We start from the raw sequence: 15538 nt of genomic DNA, 5'->3' as shown, positions 1-15538 counted from the left end.
GCTAAGTCGCTTCAGTCGTGTCTGACTCTGTGCGACCCCATAGACGGCAGCCCACCAGGCTCCCCCATCCCTGGGGTTCTCCAGGCAAGAACACTGGAGTGGGTTGCCATTTCCTTCTCCAATGCATGCAAGTGAAAAGTGAAAGTGAAGTTGCTCAGTCATGTCTGACTCTTAGCGACCCCATGGACTGCAGCCTACCAGGCTCCCCAGTCCATGGGATTTTCCAGGCAGGAGTACTGGAGTGGGGTGCCATTGCCCTCTCCGACTCATTGGACTAGATAGAAGGAAAAAAGGTGAATTACAGAAATGATATTCTTGAAACCATAAGAGGGCTGTGGAAACAAAGATTATCAAATTAAAATACATGAGATAGTAGAACCTTCTCAGGTGAGCTGAGATTGCCAAATCTTTTCTTCCCTCTGGGGATTAATCCTGTCCAGGCACTGCTAAGAAATAGGTTTGCCACAGACAAAACTCTTCTAAAGGGAAAGGAAAATCAGAAAAGCTTTGGATGACTGTGTGGGTTGATCTGATGGACTGAGATCTAGACGAACCTTGTAACTGTGCCCAGGGTTCCCCACAGGAATTAATCTGAGCGCTGGGATGGTGTAGGAGACCATGAATTGGACTGGGGAGGCAAATTAACATATCCCTCAGTCTTATAGTACCCAGAAGACAATAACTACACTTAAGTGAGAGGCCTTAAACAAACATTTGAAATTGAAAGTAAACAAAGTCTAACTGCAGCCATGGCAAGCCACTCCAGTACTCTTGCCTAGAAAATCCCATGGACGGAGGAGCCTGGTAGGCTGCAGTCCATGGGGTCACTACCAGTCAGACATGACTGAGCAACTTCACTTTCACTTTTCACTTTCACACATTGGAGAAGGAAATGGCAACCCACTCCAGTGTTCTTGCCTGGAGAATCCCAGGGACGGGGGGGCCTGGTTGGCTGCCGTCTATGGGGTCGCACAGAGTCAGACACGACTGAAGTGACTTAGCAGCAGCAGCAGCAGCAACTGCAGCCATGACCCGGCACTGACTGAACTCAGTTCCTAACTGAATTAACATGAATCACACTTCATGCTCCTCACCCAGCTAAGGAAAGAAAATAACATTAATTTCATTATCTACAGATCTTTTATACAATTTCTGTCATACAATTAAAAAACCTGTACCAAAAAATGTACAAAATTATAGGACTTGCAATAAAGAAATAAAATGTGACCAATAACCAAGAAGGAAAAATAAATATTAGAAGCAGATCCAAGGATCATCCAGATATTGATGTCAGCAGGCCAGGACTTTAAATTATAAATATGTTAAAGAAAACAGAGAATATTTGGACACAATGGATGACATAAAGTAATTTAAAACATAAATAATAAGTATTTTCAACTGAGAATTAGAATATATATATATATAAGATTCAAATGGCATTTTATAACTGAATATATGTATATATGCACACATACACATATATATATATATAAAATCTAACATTGGAAACTAATATCATAGGTTTAAAAGACTTTCAAAAGGGACAGGATTAGTGAATGCAAAGATAAATCAATATAACATATTCAAAATGAAGCCCAGTGAGGAAAATAAACTGGAAATATGAGAACACAGGAAACATTTGTGATATAATTAAAGTCCAAAATATGTGTAATTGCAATCCCAGCAGGACTGGAAAGTGGTAATTGAAAAGAAATAAAGATAATAGCTGAGAATTACCCAACATTGAAGAAAGATGCATTCAAAAATTCCTATCAACCCCAAGCAGTATAGATAAAGAGAAAAGTGTATTTATGCCCAGCATGATAAAGCTGCTAAAAACCAAGCATAAAGAGAAAAACCTTTAAAACAGTCAGAAAAAAATATTACATTCAAAGAAGTAACAATAGTATGAAGAGAGGAACTTTAAACAGGAACTATGGGAGCAAGGAAGCAATGATATAGTATCTTTAAAAAGTTGAAAAATACTGCTATCTAGAGTTTTATATCCAGTGAAAATATCCTTTCAAAGTCAAAATGAAATAAGCACATCTTTCAGAAACAAAAAGCCTGGAAAATTATTCACCATCAGACCCATCAGACATTATAAGAAATATTGCAGGAAGTTCTTCTGAATGAAGGAAAGTAATCTCACCTAGTACCCCAAGAAGAACTAAAGGACACAAGAAAGAGTATTGTAACCTTTATAGTAATCACTAAAAGGATGACACAAACAGATATTAAAAACTGAAGAATTAATAGAAGAGATAAAATAGGATAATTCAGAACAGTTACTGAAACATTCCAATGTCTCCTCATTTCTGGTAAAATAAATACCAAAGTCCTTAACATAGTAAACCAAGTGCTCTACGCTTTGGCTTACATTTGCCTCTCTAGCCTTAATTCTCATGTTCCTTCCAGAACCCAGCCATTTAAATGGGACTACACATAGCTCCCTAAGCACACACCATCCATCTTGCTCATACCACCTTACCCTTGCATATATTGCTCCTTTGCAAGAAACATACACTCCTTTTTTTTTAATCTAAATAGTATCGATTTAACTTTTACTCTCTAGCTCAGGCATGATCTGGTTTCTCTGGAGAATTATCTATGAATCCCCATATGATCCCACAGTACCCAGGGATTACCACTATTATAGCCTCTGTGGTAAAACATAATTGCAAGGGGGAAACACTAACTAAAACCACCCACCCTGGCCAAGCACTATAATAACCATAAGTCCTGGTAAGGAACATAGGACCAACAAGCCACCCCAGGGAAGGTCTAAAGAAGACGCCAGTCCATATATTCTTCCACCCTCCCAGAATCCTTCCCACTGGAATTCGTCTTGGCTGAGTGATGCATATGCCACCAGGAAGGACTTTGAATCAGAATGATTGGCCAGAGGCAACCTGAAAATTAATCCCATTACCATAAGACCACTTTGAGCCACAAGGGGAAGGAGGGTTCCCTTACCCTCCTGCCCTCCACCTGGGCACACCTTACCAATAAAGTCTCTTCCTTTGTCAGCACACATGTCTCCTCAAACAATTCATTTCTGAGTATTAGACAAGGGCCCACTCTCGGGCCCTGAAAGAGGTCCCCCATTTGTTTCTTTATCTATTTACCCAACTAATCTACAAGAACTCTGAAGGCTGTCCCTCTACATGTCAGCTGTGTCCCTTCACCATCCAGCACAAGTGCCAGCAGAGAAGGCATTCAATATTCACCAGGGAGGCTAAATAAACTCATGAGCAGACATGATTTCTGTACCAGCTAGTTGAAGGCCATTATTATGCAGAGCATGGTACAATCCTGGGGCATTCTCCAGACCTTTGCTTCTAACTAGCACACCAGTACCTCAAACTCAACACCTTTCAAACTCAACTCCATTCATCTGTGTCAAACTCAGTCACCCACTGCAGCCAGCTTGAAATCATTTGGACTTCTGCCATACTTCACCCCTGATTTCCTTCTGTTTCTTTGGTCTAGACTTCCTCTTTTCCTTCCTCACCCTTTGAACTCCTACCTATTTTAAGTCCACAGGGTCTTCCCTGTAGCTAAAATGGTAAAGAATCTGCCTGCAATGCAGGAGAGCCTGGGTTCAATCTCTAGGTCAGGAAGATTCTGTGGATAAAAGAATGGCAATCCACTCCAGTATTCTTGCCAGGAGCATCCTATGGACAGAGGAGCCTGGCAGGCTATAGTCCATGGGATCGCAAAGAGCTGGACACGACTAACACTACTACTCAAAGGAAATTTGAACTAATTCCTTCTTATGCCCCATGTGTGCTAAGTCACCTCAGTCGTATCCAACTCTTTGGGATCCCATGGACTGTAGCCTCCAGGCTCTTCTATCCATGGGATTCTCCAGGCAGGAATACTGGCGTGGACTGGCCATTTCCTCCTTCAGGGGATCTTCCTGACCCAGGGATCGAACCTGCTTCTCTTATATCTCTTGTATTAGGTGGGTTCTTTACCACTAATACCACCTGGGAAGCATTATGCCCCAGGCAGGTGGCTCAGACAGTAAAGAATCTGCCTGCAATGCAAGAGACCTGGGTTCCATCCCATGGACAGAAGAGCCTGTCGGGCTACAGTCCATGGGATCACCAAGGGTTGGACGTGAGTGAGCAAATAAGCACAGCACAGCACAGACTTAATCTGCCTTCTTGCCCGGTACTTCCACAGAACCCATATGGGGTGTCATGCGTCGTGTGTTCTGTCACCCTCAATAGTTTATATCTGTCTCTCTCTCAAGTTGATGAAACTTTTTCAAAAAGGAACTGTTTTCCTTGCAGAGAAAGCTGATGAGTAGAAATATTTAGAAGGAAACAAAGGAAGAAAAGCATAAAATAGAAAAGCAAAAGAAAGAAAGTATCTTTTTTAAATTGTGTGGAAATTTCAGGGAAAATTTATATTAAGATATCTGGGATAAAAAAATTCTCTTTGAACTTTGAAAATGTATTAGAGGTTTCTTTGCATTTTTGGCTTTTCCAACCAGTCATTCACCCCCACCTTCCCTTACACATCTTTCCTGCCCATGAGGAGCAGTTGTCTGAAGACAAAGAATTTTCCTGCTGCAGAATGTGCAAGGCTCCTCAAAAACACAGGAGCTCCCAGGTCTGAGGAGAATCATTTTCTGCGCTCATCATTTCTTTCTCCTACTTCCTGGCTCTCAGGTTTCTGCATTCTCCCTCTCCTATTTCTCTTGCCTCAAATATGACTCTGCTCCATCTTGGTTTCCTCCTGGGTACATGTTCTATGTCTGGACTGCCTTTACACTTTGTTCTGTCTCCCTGGATCTTTTCTTACTCGCTGTTCCCCAAATTCTCTTCCGTCTGTGACTCAGCAGGACAAGATAAGTCCTCCCATGTTTATTCCTGAAAATGAATCATCCTGGGGAAAAAGCAATTGGCTGATAGACTGAAAGCCCTGTCGGATGAACTAAAGGTTATTTAAAGCCCTACCATTTATGGATTCATGTTTTTAAAAGGAAATGAGCAGGTATCATAGATGATCCTCCTGAGAGCAAATAAACACTAGATTTAGAAAAGAGAAACTGAGAAAAAGCAAAGGAAGCTGATAATAATTAGAGTGGAAATACAGTGGTGAGGAATGGCAGCTGTACCTTGTTTACAAGTGGAATTAAAAAAGAAACAAATGTTGACCAGCTGTAATAAGGAAGCAAGCAGAGACAAGAGGCTTAAACTTCCTCAAGTGTAAGCATAAACACCTCCCTCCTACAAGGGTTATTATTTCTCAAGGATGATGTTGAACCCCCATCTCAGAGGATTTGAAAAGTTTAGAAACCACACATCTCAGATGGTTAGAGTGCAGTTCTGATCTTTTGACCACTACAAGCTGAAAATGTCTCTTTTCATTAATTATTTTAAATGAGTTTCCTGCGGTGTCCATATGCTTTCCAAGTGCCTCGCTGAGTAGCAGGTTGTATCGCCTGCACTCCCGTTGTATTCTTCTTTGCGGGCAGGATGTTTGTACAGGATTACTCTTTAAGTTCTTAGAAACTTGGAAGCCTATAACAATCTGAAAAAAATAGAGCATTCTTTTGCACATCTTGTTTCTAAATGTTCAGAGACCATTCACTTCTATGTTCTAAGATAAGCTTTCTTTTCCTCTCATCCTATTAGCCTTGCATTGCAGCTGGAAGGCTCTAAGACAATACACTTTAAATAGCTGCCATTTATAGAGTTTCACATGAAAAGAACAAACCCAGATTGTTAGAGATTCTGTTCAGAAGCAGCCTTAGGATGTCTCTTTCTCTGGTATCAGATTTGAAAATTCAGATTATTTGGGGGGGAAAGGTTCTCATTCATAGCAGAATCATATTATTTATGGCTTTCTGACTTCAGAAAAGTGGCAAAATAAAAATATTTCTTTTATGTATTTCAGCCCATTAGCTGTCCTTTCTGTGAGCACTGACCAGCAACTAAGCTATAAATCTTTACAGTCAAACCACACTTCATTTCACTGCCATTTACAAGGCGAACATGTGTTACCTTCATGTTTCTCCATTTTGTTTTCTTAATTGGTTGAGTTTCCTGGGGAAAAAGGATGGAAGTGGTACAGTGGTTGAGGACTTACTTTCAGAAAGTGATGGAAACTCTGGAATTTGGGGACACTGCTCCTCCGGGCCTTCCCTAAAGTATTTCTCAGGGTCTAGAAGAAAAGCTGGTTTATTCACTTCAGGTAGCTCCTTCAACGTTCCAATGCTTAATGACCTAAAACTGCCTTCACAACAGCAGGTGTTAAGGGAGGATGGGGAAAAAAAGTACAATATCATTAATTCCTCAGAAAGAGTTAGCACATTTCCAAGTTAACTTCTTTTTTTAAAATTTAACCTTCCTGTTACTCAGCTGGTACAGCTGCAGTGATCAGCAAACCCTGTAAACACAGCTGTTCAAGATAAAGCCATGGTCCTTTTATTCAAAGCGACGAAAAGAAACTCAAGACTCCCCATTCATTTATTTTTCATTTTGTATTCTTTCGCGATCTTCCCTTGAAAATGAGTATTCTGCAATTTTGGAAAAGGTCCAGTTTCTCTTTTTTATGCAAGAAAATTGCAGGCTTTGTGAGGTAAAACCTATTTTTAGGCATTTAATTTAACAACATATCTAAAATTTTGAATATGCAGGTACAATTTCATTTTGCTATAATGTAAACCAGGGCTGTGTTACTATATCTATGATGCACACAATGAGATAATGAGAAGGAAGACTTGTAACTGTGCCTTTACAAGTACAGTCTTGGACAGAGTGGAAAGTTTTCTTTTTGCTTCATGGGATAAATATATAATGGAATGCTTGTGTGCTTAGTCGCTAAAACATGTCTGACTTTTTGCAACCCCATGGGCCATAGCTCACCAGGCTCCTCTGTCCATGGGATTTTTCAGGCAAGAATACTGGGCTGGGTGTCATTTCCTTCTCCAGGGGATCTCCCCAACCAGGGCTTGAACCCAAACCTCCTGTGTCTCCTGCATTGCAGGTGGATTCTTTACCTGCTAAGCCGTTGGGGAAGCCCCTGTTGCTGCTGCTGCTGCTGCTAAGTCACTTCAGTCATGTCCAACTCTGTACAGCCCCATAGACGGCAGCCCACCAGGCTCCCCCATCCATGGGATTCTCCAGGCAAGAACATTGGAGTGGGTTGCCATTTCCTTCTCCAATGCATGAAAGTGAAAAGTGAAACTGAAGTCGCTCAGTCGTGTCCGACTCTTCAAGACCCCATGGACTGCAGCCTACCAGGCTGCTCCGCCCATGGGATTTTCCAGGCAAGAGTACTAGAGTGGGTTGCCATTGCCTTCTCCAGAGAAGCCCCTAGCAAATGGAATGCTGCTGCTGCTAAGTCACTTCAGTCATGTCCGACTCTGTACAGCCCCATAGACGGCAGCCAACCAAGCTCCCCCGTCCCTGGGATTCTCCAGGCAAGAACACTGGAGTGGGTTGCCATTTGCTTCTCCAATGCATAAAAGTGAAAAGTGCAAGTGAAGTTGCTCAGTCGTGTCCGACTCTTAGCGACCCCATGGACTGCAGGCCACCAGGCTCCTCCATCCATGGGATTTTCCAGGCAAGAGTAAATGGAATAGAAGTCTATAAAAACTTAAGTCATAACTCTAGGGACTTCCCTGGCAGGCCAATGGTTAAGACTTCATGCTTCCACTGCAGGGGGCATAGGTTGGATCCCAGGTTGGGGAACTAAGACCTCACATGCCACATGGCTCAGCCAAAAAACGATTAATTAAAAAGATGTGATGTTGTGTGTTCTTGATTGTTAGCTCTAGGGTAAAAACTGTGTTTTTCTCATTGTGTTATCTTGTAACCAGCATCGATTCAGAGACAAGCTATGTCAGTGGTTCTCAAACTATACCAGATATCAGAGTCATCTGCGGGGCTTGTTCAAGCATAAACCACGTGCACCACTCCTGTTTCTGATTTAGTTGGGTGGGGATGCTTAGTTGCTCAGTCATGTCCAACTGTTCACAGTTTGATGGACTGAGCCTGCCAGGCTCCTCTGTCTGTAGGATTTTCCAGGCAAGAATATTGAAGTGGGTTGCAATTTCCTTCTCCAGCGGGTGGGCATAGGACCCCAGAATTTACCTTTCTAAGTCTCCAGTGATGCTAATACTAGTAGACCAGGGAAGATACTTTGGGAACCAGTGTATGTCAAACCAAAGGAGAAATATTCACAACCTGTAAAGTATCATTGGTAAATGGCAGACCTTGGATATCTACTCAAACATATTTCATTCCAAAAGTTGTGCTCCAAGGTATAATACTAATAATAATTAATAATATCAGTAATAAAATTATATTGAGTTTTTATAATATGCCAAGCACTGAGTGCTTCACATATAATTATTTCACGTAACCTTGGCAAAATCCCTGTGGAATAGATTAGTTTATAAACATGCATTGAATATTAACAAATAATAATATACATTTTGACAGCAAAATTTTCAACAGAAATGAGCATATTTGCTCTATGAAAGTGCAGCACCCCCTTGGACATAAGTTGACAAAAGATTTGTAGTGACTGAAATATTCTTGTTATATGATGGAGCTTCCAGAATGATTCTCACTACTCTTCTAAATAATACACTTTAGTATGATAACAATTTTTTTGTTTTAATTAATTTTTTAAATAATTCTTTATCTGGTCTGCCAAAACTAAAAAAAAAAAAAATACACTGTTCTGTGTGGTTTGGGGCTTTGTGAGAGAAAAAAATTTTAATATTTTTATCTTTTAAACACTTAGGGGAGAAAATTAACATTTCAGTGCCAACTCTATTTTGGAAACTGTACTAGGCACTTTCCACATGTTTTCTGGCTTAGACTTTACACTTCTGCCACTTGTTGACTGTGAAGGCTGGACAAGTCACTTAATATCTCTAAGCCTCCTTGTCTTCCCTTGATTCAGTGGAGATCACAAGACCTTATTCAGGTTTATTAAGGAATACCAACATTCCTGATTCAATCCGAGTCAAGAAGATCCCTTGGAGAAGGAAATGGGAACCTACTCCAGTAATCTTGCATGGGAAATCCCATGGACAGAGAAATCTGGAGAGCAACAGTCCATTGGGAATTGCAAGAGTCAGACACAACTTAGCGACTAAACCACCACCACCAATATTCCTGGCACATAGCATAGTTATTTGTTTTCTTCATAACAATCTATAAAATAATAACATAATAAAAATATATCAACAGTGATAACTTACTGCATGATTTTTGTATAATTCCACCATTGTAAAGGTCATGTGTTTTTTTCTTATAAACATTTCTTTCCATATATTTCACACCTAAGTTTATGACTTCTGAAGGTCTGACACTGGAAAAAAATAATTTATGATGAAATAGAAATCAACCATAAAGGATGAACAGACACTTTCTGGCTGTAAATACATACCTTTAACAACAACAAAAAAATCTCTATCCTGTGGACTTAAGTAGTGACATTTGCTTACACTAATCAAGTTACACCTTTGAGTAAAAGGCCTAGCCAGGTGATGGTATAAAAGAGGAAGAATCACAGAGAAGGAGAAGTCAGTTAAGCAAAGGTACCGTCCTCAGAAGAAAATGTCACAGAAACACACACTATCCTTGACCTTTGTGTAAATTATATGGGCTAATTAGTGTTATTGATCAAAAGTTCTTTTATCCATTGTTATGCTTGCATCTTCACTTATGGTATCCAAAATGCAAAAACAAAAAAATAACTCAGTATTTTTGGGGCTTGTCTTATGAATCTACATGAAAACTTTAGATTAGCTTGAATCCACGGAAAAAGTTTTTATCAATAAAACACAGGAAGTGAAACCATTACATGGTTGTATATAATTCCAGTCAACAAACAGGAAACTATTTCAAATATATTTAACATTTACTGTCATAGACCTCAGCCTTAACAGCTACAAGCCATGTTGCCAAAAATTATTATTTTCTTGGAAAGTGTCTGGTCAGAAAACATCCCTATTTTCACAAAATTGTTGAGAGTCACAGGGACTGCCCTCTTCCTTCTGCCTCCTTTCCTTGCATCCTTTAACCCTTTGTGATCACTACTCCCTCTTCTAACCTTTATTCCCAATTTTGTTACATACTGAGCTGCTAAAGCTGAAACTGCAATACTTTGGCCACCTCATGCGACGAGTTGACTCACTGGAAAAGACTCTGATGCTGGGAAAGGTTGGGGGCGGGAGGAGAAGGGGACGACAGAGAATGAGATGGCTGGATGGCATCACCGACTCTGTGGACATGAGTTTGAGTGAACTCTGGGAGTTGGTGATGTACAGGGAGGCCTGGCGTGCTGTGATTCATGGGGTTGCGGAGAGTCGGACATGACTGAGCGACTGAACTGAGCAGCTATAGAACTTTGGGGCTTCCCTGGTGGCTCAAATGGTAAAGAATCTGCCTGCAATGCAGGAGACACGTTTGATCCCTGGATTGGGAAAATTCCCTGGAGAAAAGAATAGCAATCCACTCCAGTACTCTGATCTGGAGATTCCATGGACAGAAAAGTTTAGCAGTCTACAGTCCCCAGGGTCACAGAGTTGGACACAAGTGAGTGATTAACACTTTCACTTTTTCATAGAACCTTAAGATGTTTCTTATCCTCTCAGCCTCAATTTCCTGCTCTGCATGTGATTCTTACTGTGGTGTTAAAGGATGTAAGAAGGAGGAATGCTGAGTGATGTGTCTAATAAATAATAGTATTCAATAAATGTTAATTTCCCTCCTTCCTTTTCCTCTGTCCTAGTTGACTGTATCTCTCAAACGTAAATGAGCTTAAAAGTAATATTTCCATTATAGAGTAGTTTTAGATTTACAGAAAATTTACAAAGATAGTAGAGAGTTCTGGAACCCCTTCACCCAATTTTCCCTGTTGTTAACATCTTATATTACCATTTATCACAATTTCAAAATCAATACTGGTAATTATTAGGAGTATTTTATTAGGATTTTCCCAGTTTTTCTAACTGTTCTTTTCCTGTCCCAGGATCCCACATTACATTTAGTTTTCTGACTCCTTAGTTTCCTCTGGTATAAGACAATTTCTCAGATTTTTGTTTTAGATGACCTTGACAGGTTTAAGAAACACCAGTCGGCTTTTTGGTAGAGTCTCCTTCAATTTGGGTTTGTCTGATGCTTTTATTACGCTTAGATGGGAATTATCAGTTGTTGGAAGAAAGATAAGAGAGGTGAAGTGTTATGTTCATTACCACTTATCAAAGTGAATGTGAAAGTCGCTCAGTCGTGTCAGACTCTTTTTGACCCCATGGACTATACAGTCCATGGAATTCTCCAGGCCAGAATACTGGAGTGAGTAGCCTTTCCCTTCTCCAGGGGATCTTCCCAACCCGGGGATCGAACCCAGGTCTCCCATATTGCAGGTGGATTCTTTACCAGCTGAGCCACAGGGAAGCCCACAATCAAGAGCACATGCTATTGACCTGACTTACCACTGTTTGATGTAAGATTTATCAACTGGCCAAGGTTGCTTGCCAGGTCTCAGCAAAGTTACTTTTCCCTAAATGTCTACACAATTCTCTCTGAAGGCAGATGAAGAGGAAAGTTAAGCTCTACCTCCTTGATTGGGGGGAGTATCTACATAAATTATTTGGAATTATAGCTTTTTTAAAGGAAATCTTTGCCATCCAAAAGACTGAGGGTAGGTGGAAATTTTTCTCCAAACCACAAAGGCCAACCTATTGCTTCATTTCCAAAGACATTTGACTTCTGGGAAAATGGTGACTATGAAAATGTACAGGGAACTGGAAAGAGGTGAATACTCCCAAGTTTCCAGTATTCCTAGTGGACAAATACAAAGAAGCTAAAGGATGTAATAAACAGAATGTGTGCATGCATGCTCAGTCATGTCTGACTCTGCAAACCTATGGATTGTAGCCTGTCAGGACTATAAGCTCCTCTGTCCATGGAATTCTCCAGGCAAGAATATTGGAATGGGTTTCCATTTCCTTCTCCAGGGGATCGTTCTGAACCAGGAATTCAACCCACATCTCTTGGATCTCCTGCATTGGCTGGAGGTGGGGGGGGGCGGTCTTTAGCACTAACCTGGGGGTTCTCTACCTGGGAAGCTAATAAAGAGCATACATAGAGTTTAAAACTTTGCAAAAATGTCTTATGGGGTGATGCAAGATGGGAGCCTACTATGGACTCTGGCATCCTCACCATCAATTCTATGAGAAGGAAAGGCCATATTTCCCATCTCTCAGTGCTGAATGTACAAGGGAAGAATGATGAGTGTCAAGTTCCCAAGTGCCCTATTGGGCATTAAAGGAAGTGAAGGTGCCCAGAGTAGTTGCTTACCCATAGCAGGTGCTTAACAAAACATTTGATCACTTGACTTATAGACCAACAAAATTTCAATACTGTCACATGTTGATTGTTGCACAGGCAGAATAGAGCAGCAGCAAAGCGTATTGACTCTGAAGCCTGGTTTGGGGTCCCTGGCTCACCTTTTATGGGTTGTGTAAGTCACTTAATTTTTTTCTGTCTTGCTTTCCTAGTCATGAAATGGAGATTACAGTTGTGGATACCACCAAGGATTATCAGTTCAGTTCTGTTCAGTTAGTTGCTCAGTCATGTCCAACTCTTTGCAACCCCATGGACTGCAGCACACCAGGCTTCCCTCCCCATCACCAACTCCCAGAGCTTGCTCAAACTCATGTCCATTGAGTCGGTGATGCCGTCCAACTATCTCATCTCATCCTCTTTCATCCCCTTCTCCTCCTGCCTTCAATCTTTCCCAGCATCAGGGTCTTTTCCAGTGAGTCAGATCTTCACATCAGGTGGCCAAAGTATTGGAGCTTCAGCTTCAGCATCAGTCCTTCCAATGAATATTCAGGGTTGATTTCCTTTAGGACTGACTGGTTTGATCTTGCAGTCCAAGGGACTCTCAAGAGTATTCTCCAACACCACAGTTCAAAAGCATCAATTCTTCAGTGCTCAGCTTTCTTTAGGCTCCAACTCTCACGCCCATACATGACCAAGGTTTATAGTGACAGTTAAATGAGCTAAACCATAAAAACCTTAGAACAATGCCTGGAATATGGTAAGAGCTCAATAAGTATTGACCACTATCACTTTAGGACAGAATACTACAATATTTACCAGTCAAATTAGGTGTTCCAATATTCCCAAAAGCCAGTTCTGGGCCTTCTCCAATGGCTCAGCAGTAAAGAACCTACCTGCCAATGCACGAGATGAGGATTTGATCCCTGGATTAGGAACATACCCTGGAGGAGGGCATGGCAACCCACTCTGGTATTCTTGCATGGAGAATCTCATGAACAGAGGAGTCTGGTGGGCTACGGTCCATAAGGTTACACAGAATCAAACACAACTAAGCACATGTGTATGCAGTCAGTTCTAATATTCTTTTTTTTTATCTTACATTTAAATTATTTATATTTACAATTACTCCTATTTTCTCACATAAGCTCTATGGCAGAATCATTAGAAAATCAACAGCATATAAATAATACTAAATATCAGTTCCCTTCTAATAATAATATGAACTCTAGAACATAATCATCTCATGTGTTTAAGAATCAGTAAGTGTGCCTTCTGTTTTATACAAACTTCTAAGAAATTAATGGAAATTTATGTTTCATTTCTCAACTAATTCTTTTACCCTGGCTTCTAATAAATAATCCTTTCACCATAAATATTTTTTTAATGGTAGCCAAAGAAAAATGTGTCAGATCATAGAAGACGGAGTGCTCTGGAGCACCCCAAAGACAGAGTGCTCTTTGTTGCCCTAGCATAAGAATAAAGATGGATTACAGTGTGTTCAGATGGATAGGTCTGAATTACCATTAGAGTCATTCTATAATGAAGAGTGGTTCAATAACAGAGAAGGCTATCTGTACGATGGTAAGTGTAGCCTATAGGATTTATTCAAGATACGGCTGGAATATGCTTCTCTTACAGCTGCATTGGGAATTAGTCTACCAGACATCAGATACCTCTTTCAAGTTTGTTACTGAATTATTAAAGATTAATAAACGTGAAAAATGTTTATCCTCACAAATAATTTAAAAGTCCAATTTAAAACACTAACGATCTATCAGAGCAACAATTTTAACACAATGACAACATGCAGTGTTGGTTGAGACACAGTCATTTCCCTTTCCTGCTGGTGGGAGAGCCCACACATCGTTGGGACAGCAATTTAGCAAGACTCGGAGACCTTTAAAACTTTGACTCAATGTGGTCAGGGATTCTAACACATATGCATGAAGGTATTTAAAGAAACATTCCCAGTTAAAACTTGTAAACAGTTTAAATATTTAAAAGAAGAGAATGTTTAGAAAGCTACGTGATAATTCCTAAGGCGTTGTCACGAACATTGATGTCTGGGAACACTCATATTAAATAACATTGAAATGTACTACCTGTATGTTTTTTACGTTGTAAAACAGGTTACAAACTATGTATACTACATCCTCACTTTTATAAAATGCATATTTGCTTAGTTGCATTAGCATGCTCAGAACAAGACCTGAAGAGTGAAATGCCTATTAGTGGTGGTTTTGCTGTTAATAATTTCTTTTCATCTTTTTCCTCTTGCTTATTTGTACTTCCAATTTTTCTCCTAATGGACATGTATTATTTTCATAATAAAGAAATATTCTAAGGTTTTATTGCCTAAATTATTCATTTTATTTGTAATTTATCTAGATTAGAATACTTTTGTGTGAGCCCAGAAACCAAATATTGCCATACATTAAGAAAAATGCATGTACACTGTGGCTTTGTTTCTCCATTTTATCTTTTTAGTCATTTTCTTTTTTTCCCATTTTCTGATGGTAATATGACTTTTGTAGAAAACTACAGAAGGGAAAAATCTATTTCTTTGGGTCAATTGTTAACTAAGCATTAGAACCTCCTATTCTCGGTTAAACTCCATATTCATCTTCATTCATCTCCTCAGGTTTAAATTGAAGATGACATTTTACCACCTACCTTCTTCTCACACATAATATCATAAAATATCTTAAGTCTATGGAAACCTGATGTTTATGTATAAGACAGAACATAATAAATGCAAAGATTTTATCCGGGAAAGAGACTCTTAGGAGTTAAGGTGAGAACATGGCTTTACATGATTTAATTTTTTCCTTCATTATCCCTGCTTCTTCTATTTCCTATTGGCTTTTTCTTTTTGTATCTCTATCTTTCTTATTTTCCTCTCTTTCCATTTAAACATCTCCCCACCTGCATACATACACCAAATGTGCTTTTCCCCTTTTAGTCTCTCTGAATTCTTTCATGTATTTACTTTTCTTTCATACTTTTGCATATATATGATAACTGGCATGATTTCAGCTTGGATTTCCTGATCTGATTAGGAATAGGGCACATTTTTCAGAATGGTATTCTCTTAGGTAAAAGGTAATCTATTAATCTCTTCAATACTGGATGAAGACCACAAAAGATACTTTACATCTGACAGTTGTATTGCATTTGTAGGTTTTCTCCATAGGATTCATGAACATGTT

At 39.8% G+C, this 15538-nt stretch overlaps 1 protein-coding gene across 1 annotated transcript in view; it reads right to left on the bottom strand.

Moving 5' to 3' along the window:
- WDR49 (WD repeat domain 49) overlaps window positions 1-15538 on the bottom strand; it is a 172795-nt gene that overhangs the window by 22792 nt on the left and 134465 nt on the right. Inside the window, 2 exon segments of the mRNA XM_088833163.1 lie at window positions 6106-6252; window positions 9236-9345. Of these exon segments, the coding sequence (XP_088689289.1) occupies window positions 6106-6252; window positions 9236-9345 (257 nt within the window).

The sequence above is a fragment of the Moschus berezovskii genome, chromosome 1, assembly GCF_049115385.1.
Source record: "Moschus berezovskii isolate FMDL1 chromosome 1, NW_MosBer_1.0, whole genome shotgun sequence".
Taxonomy (NCBI): Eukaryota; Metazoa; Chordata; class Mammalia; order Artiodactyla; family Moschidae; genus Moschus; species Moschus berezovskii.
Note: the sequence above shows the minus strand (reverse complement) of the source record. Positions and strands in the feature narration are given on the sequence as shown.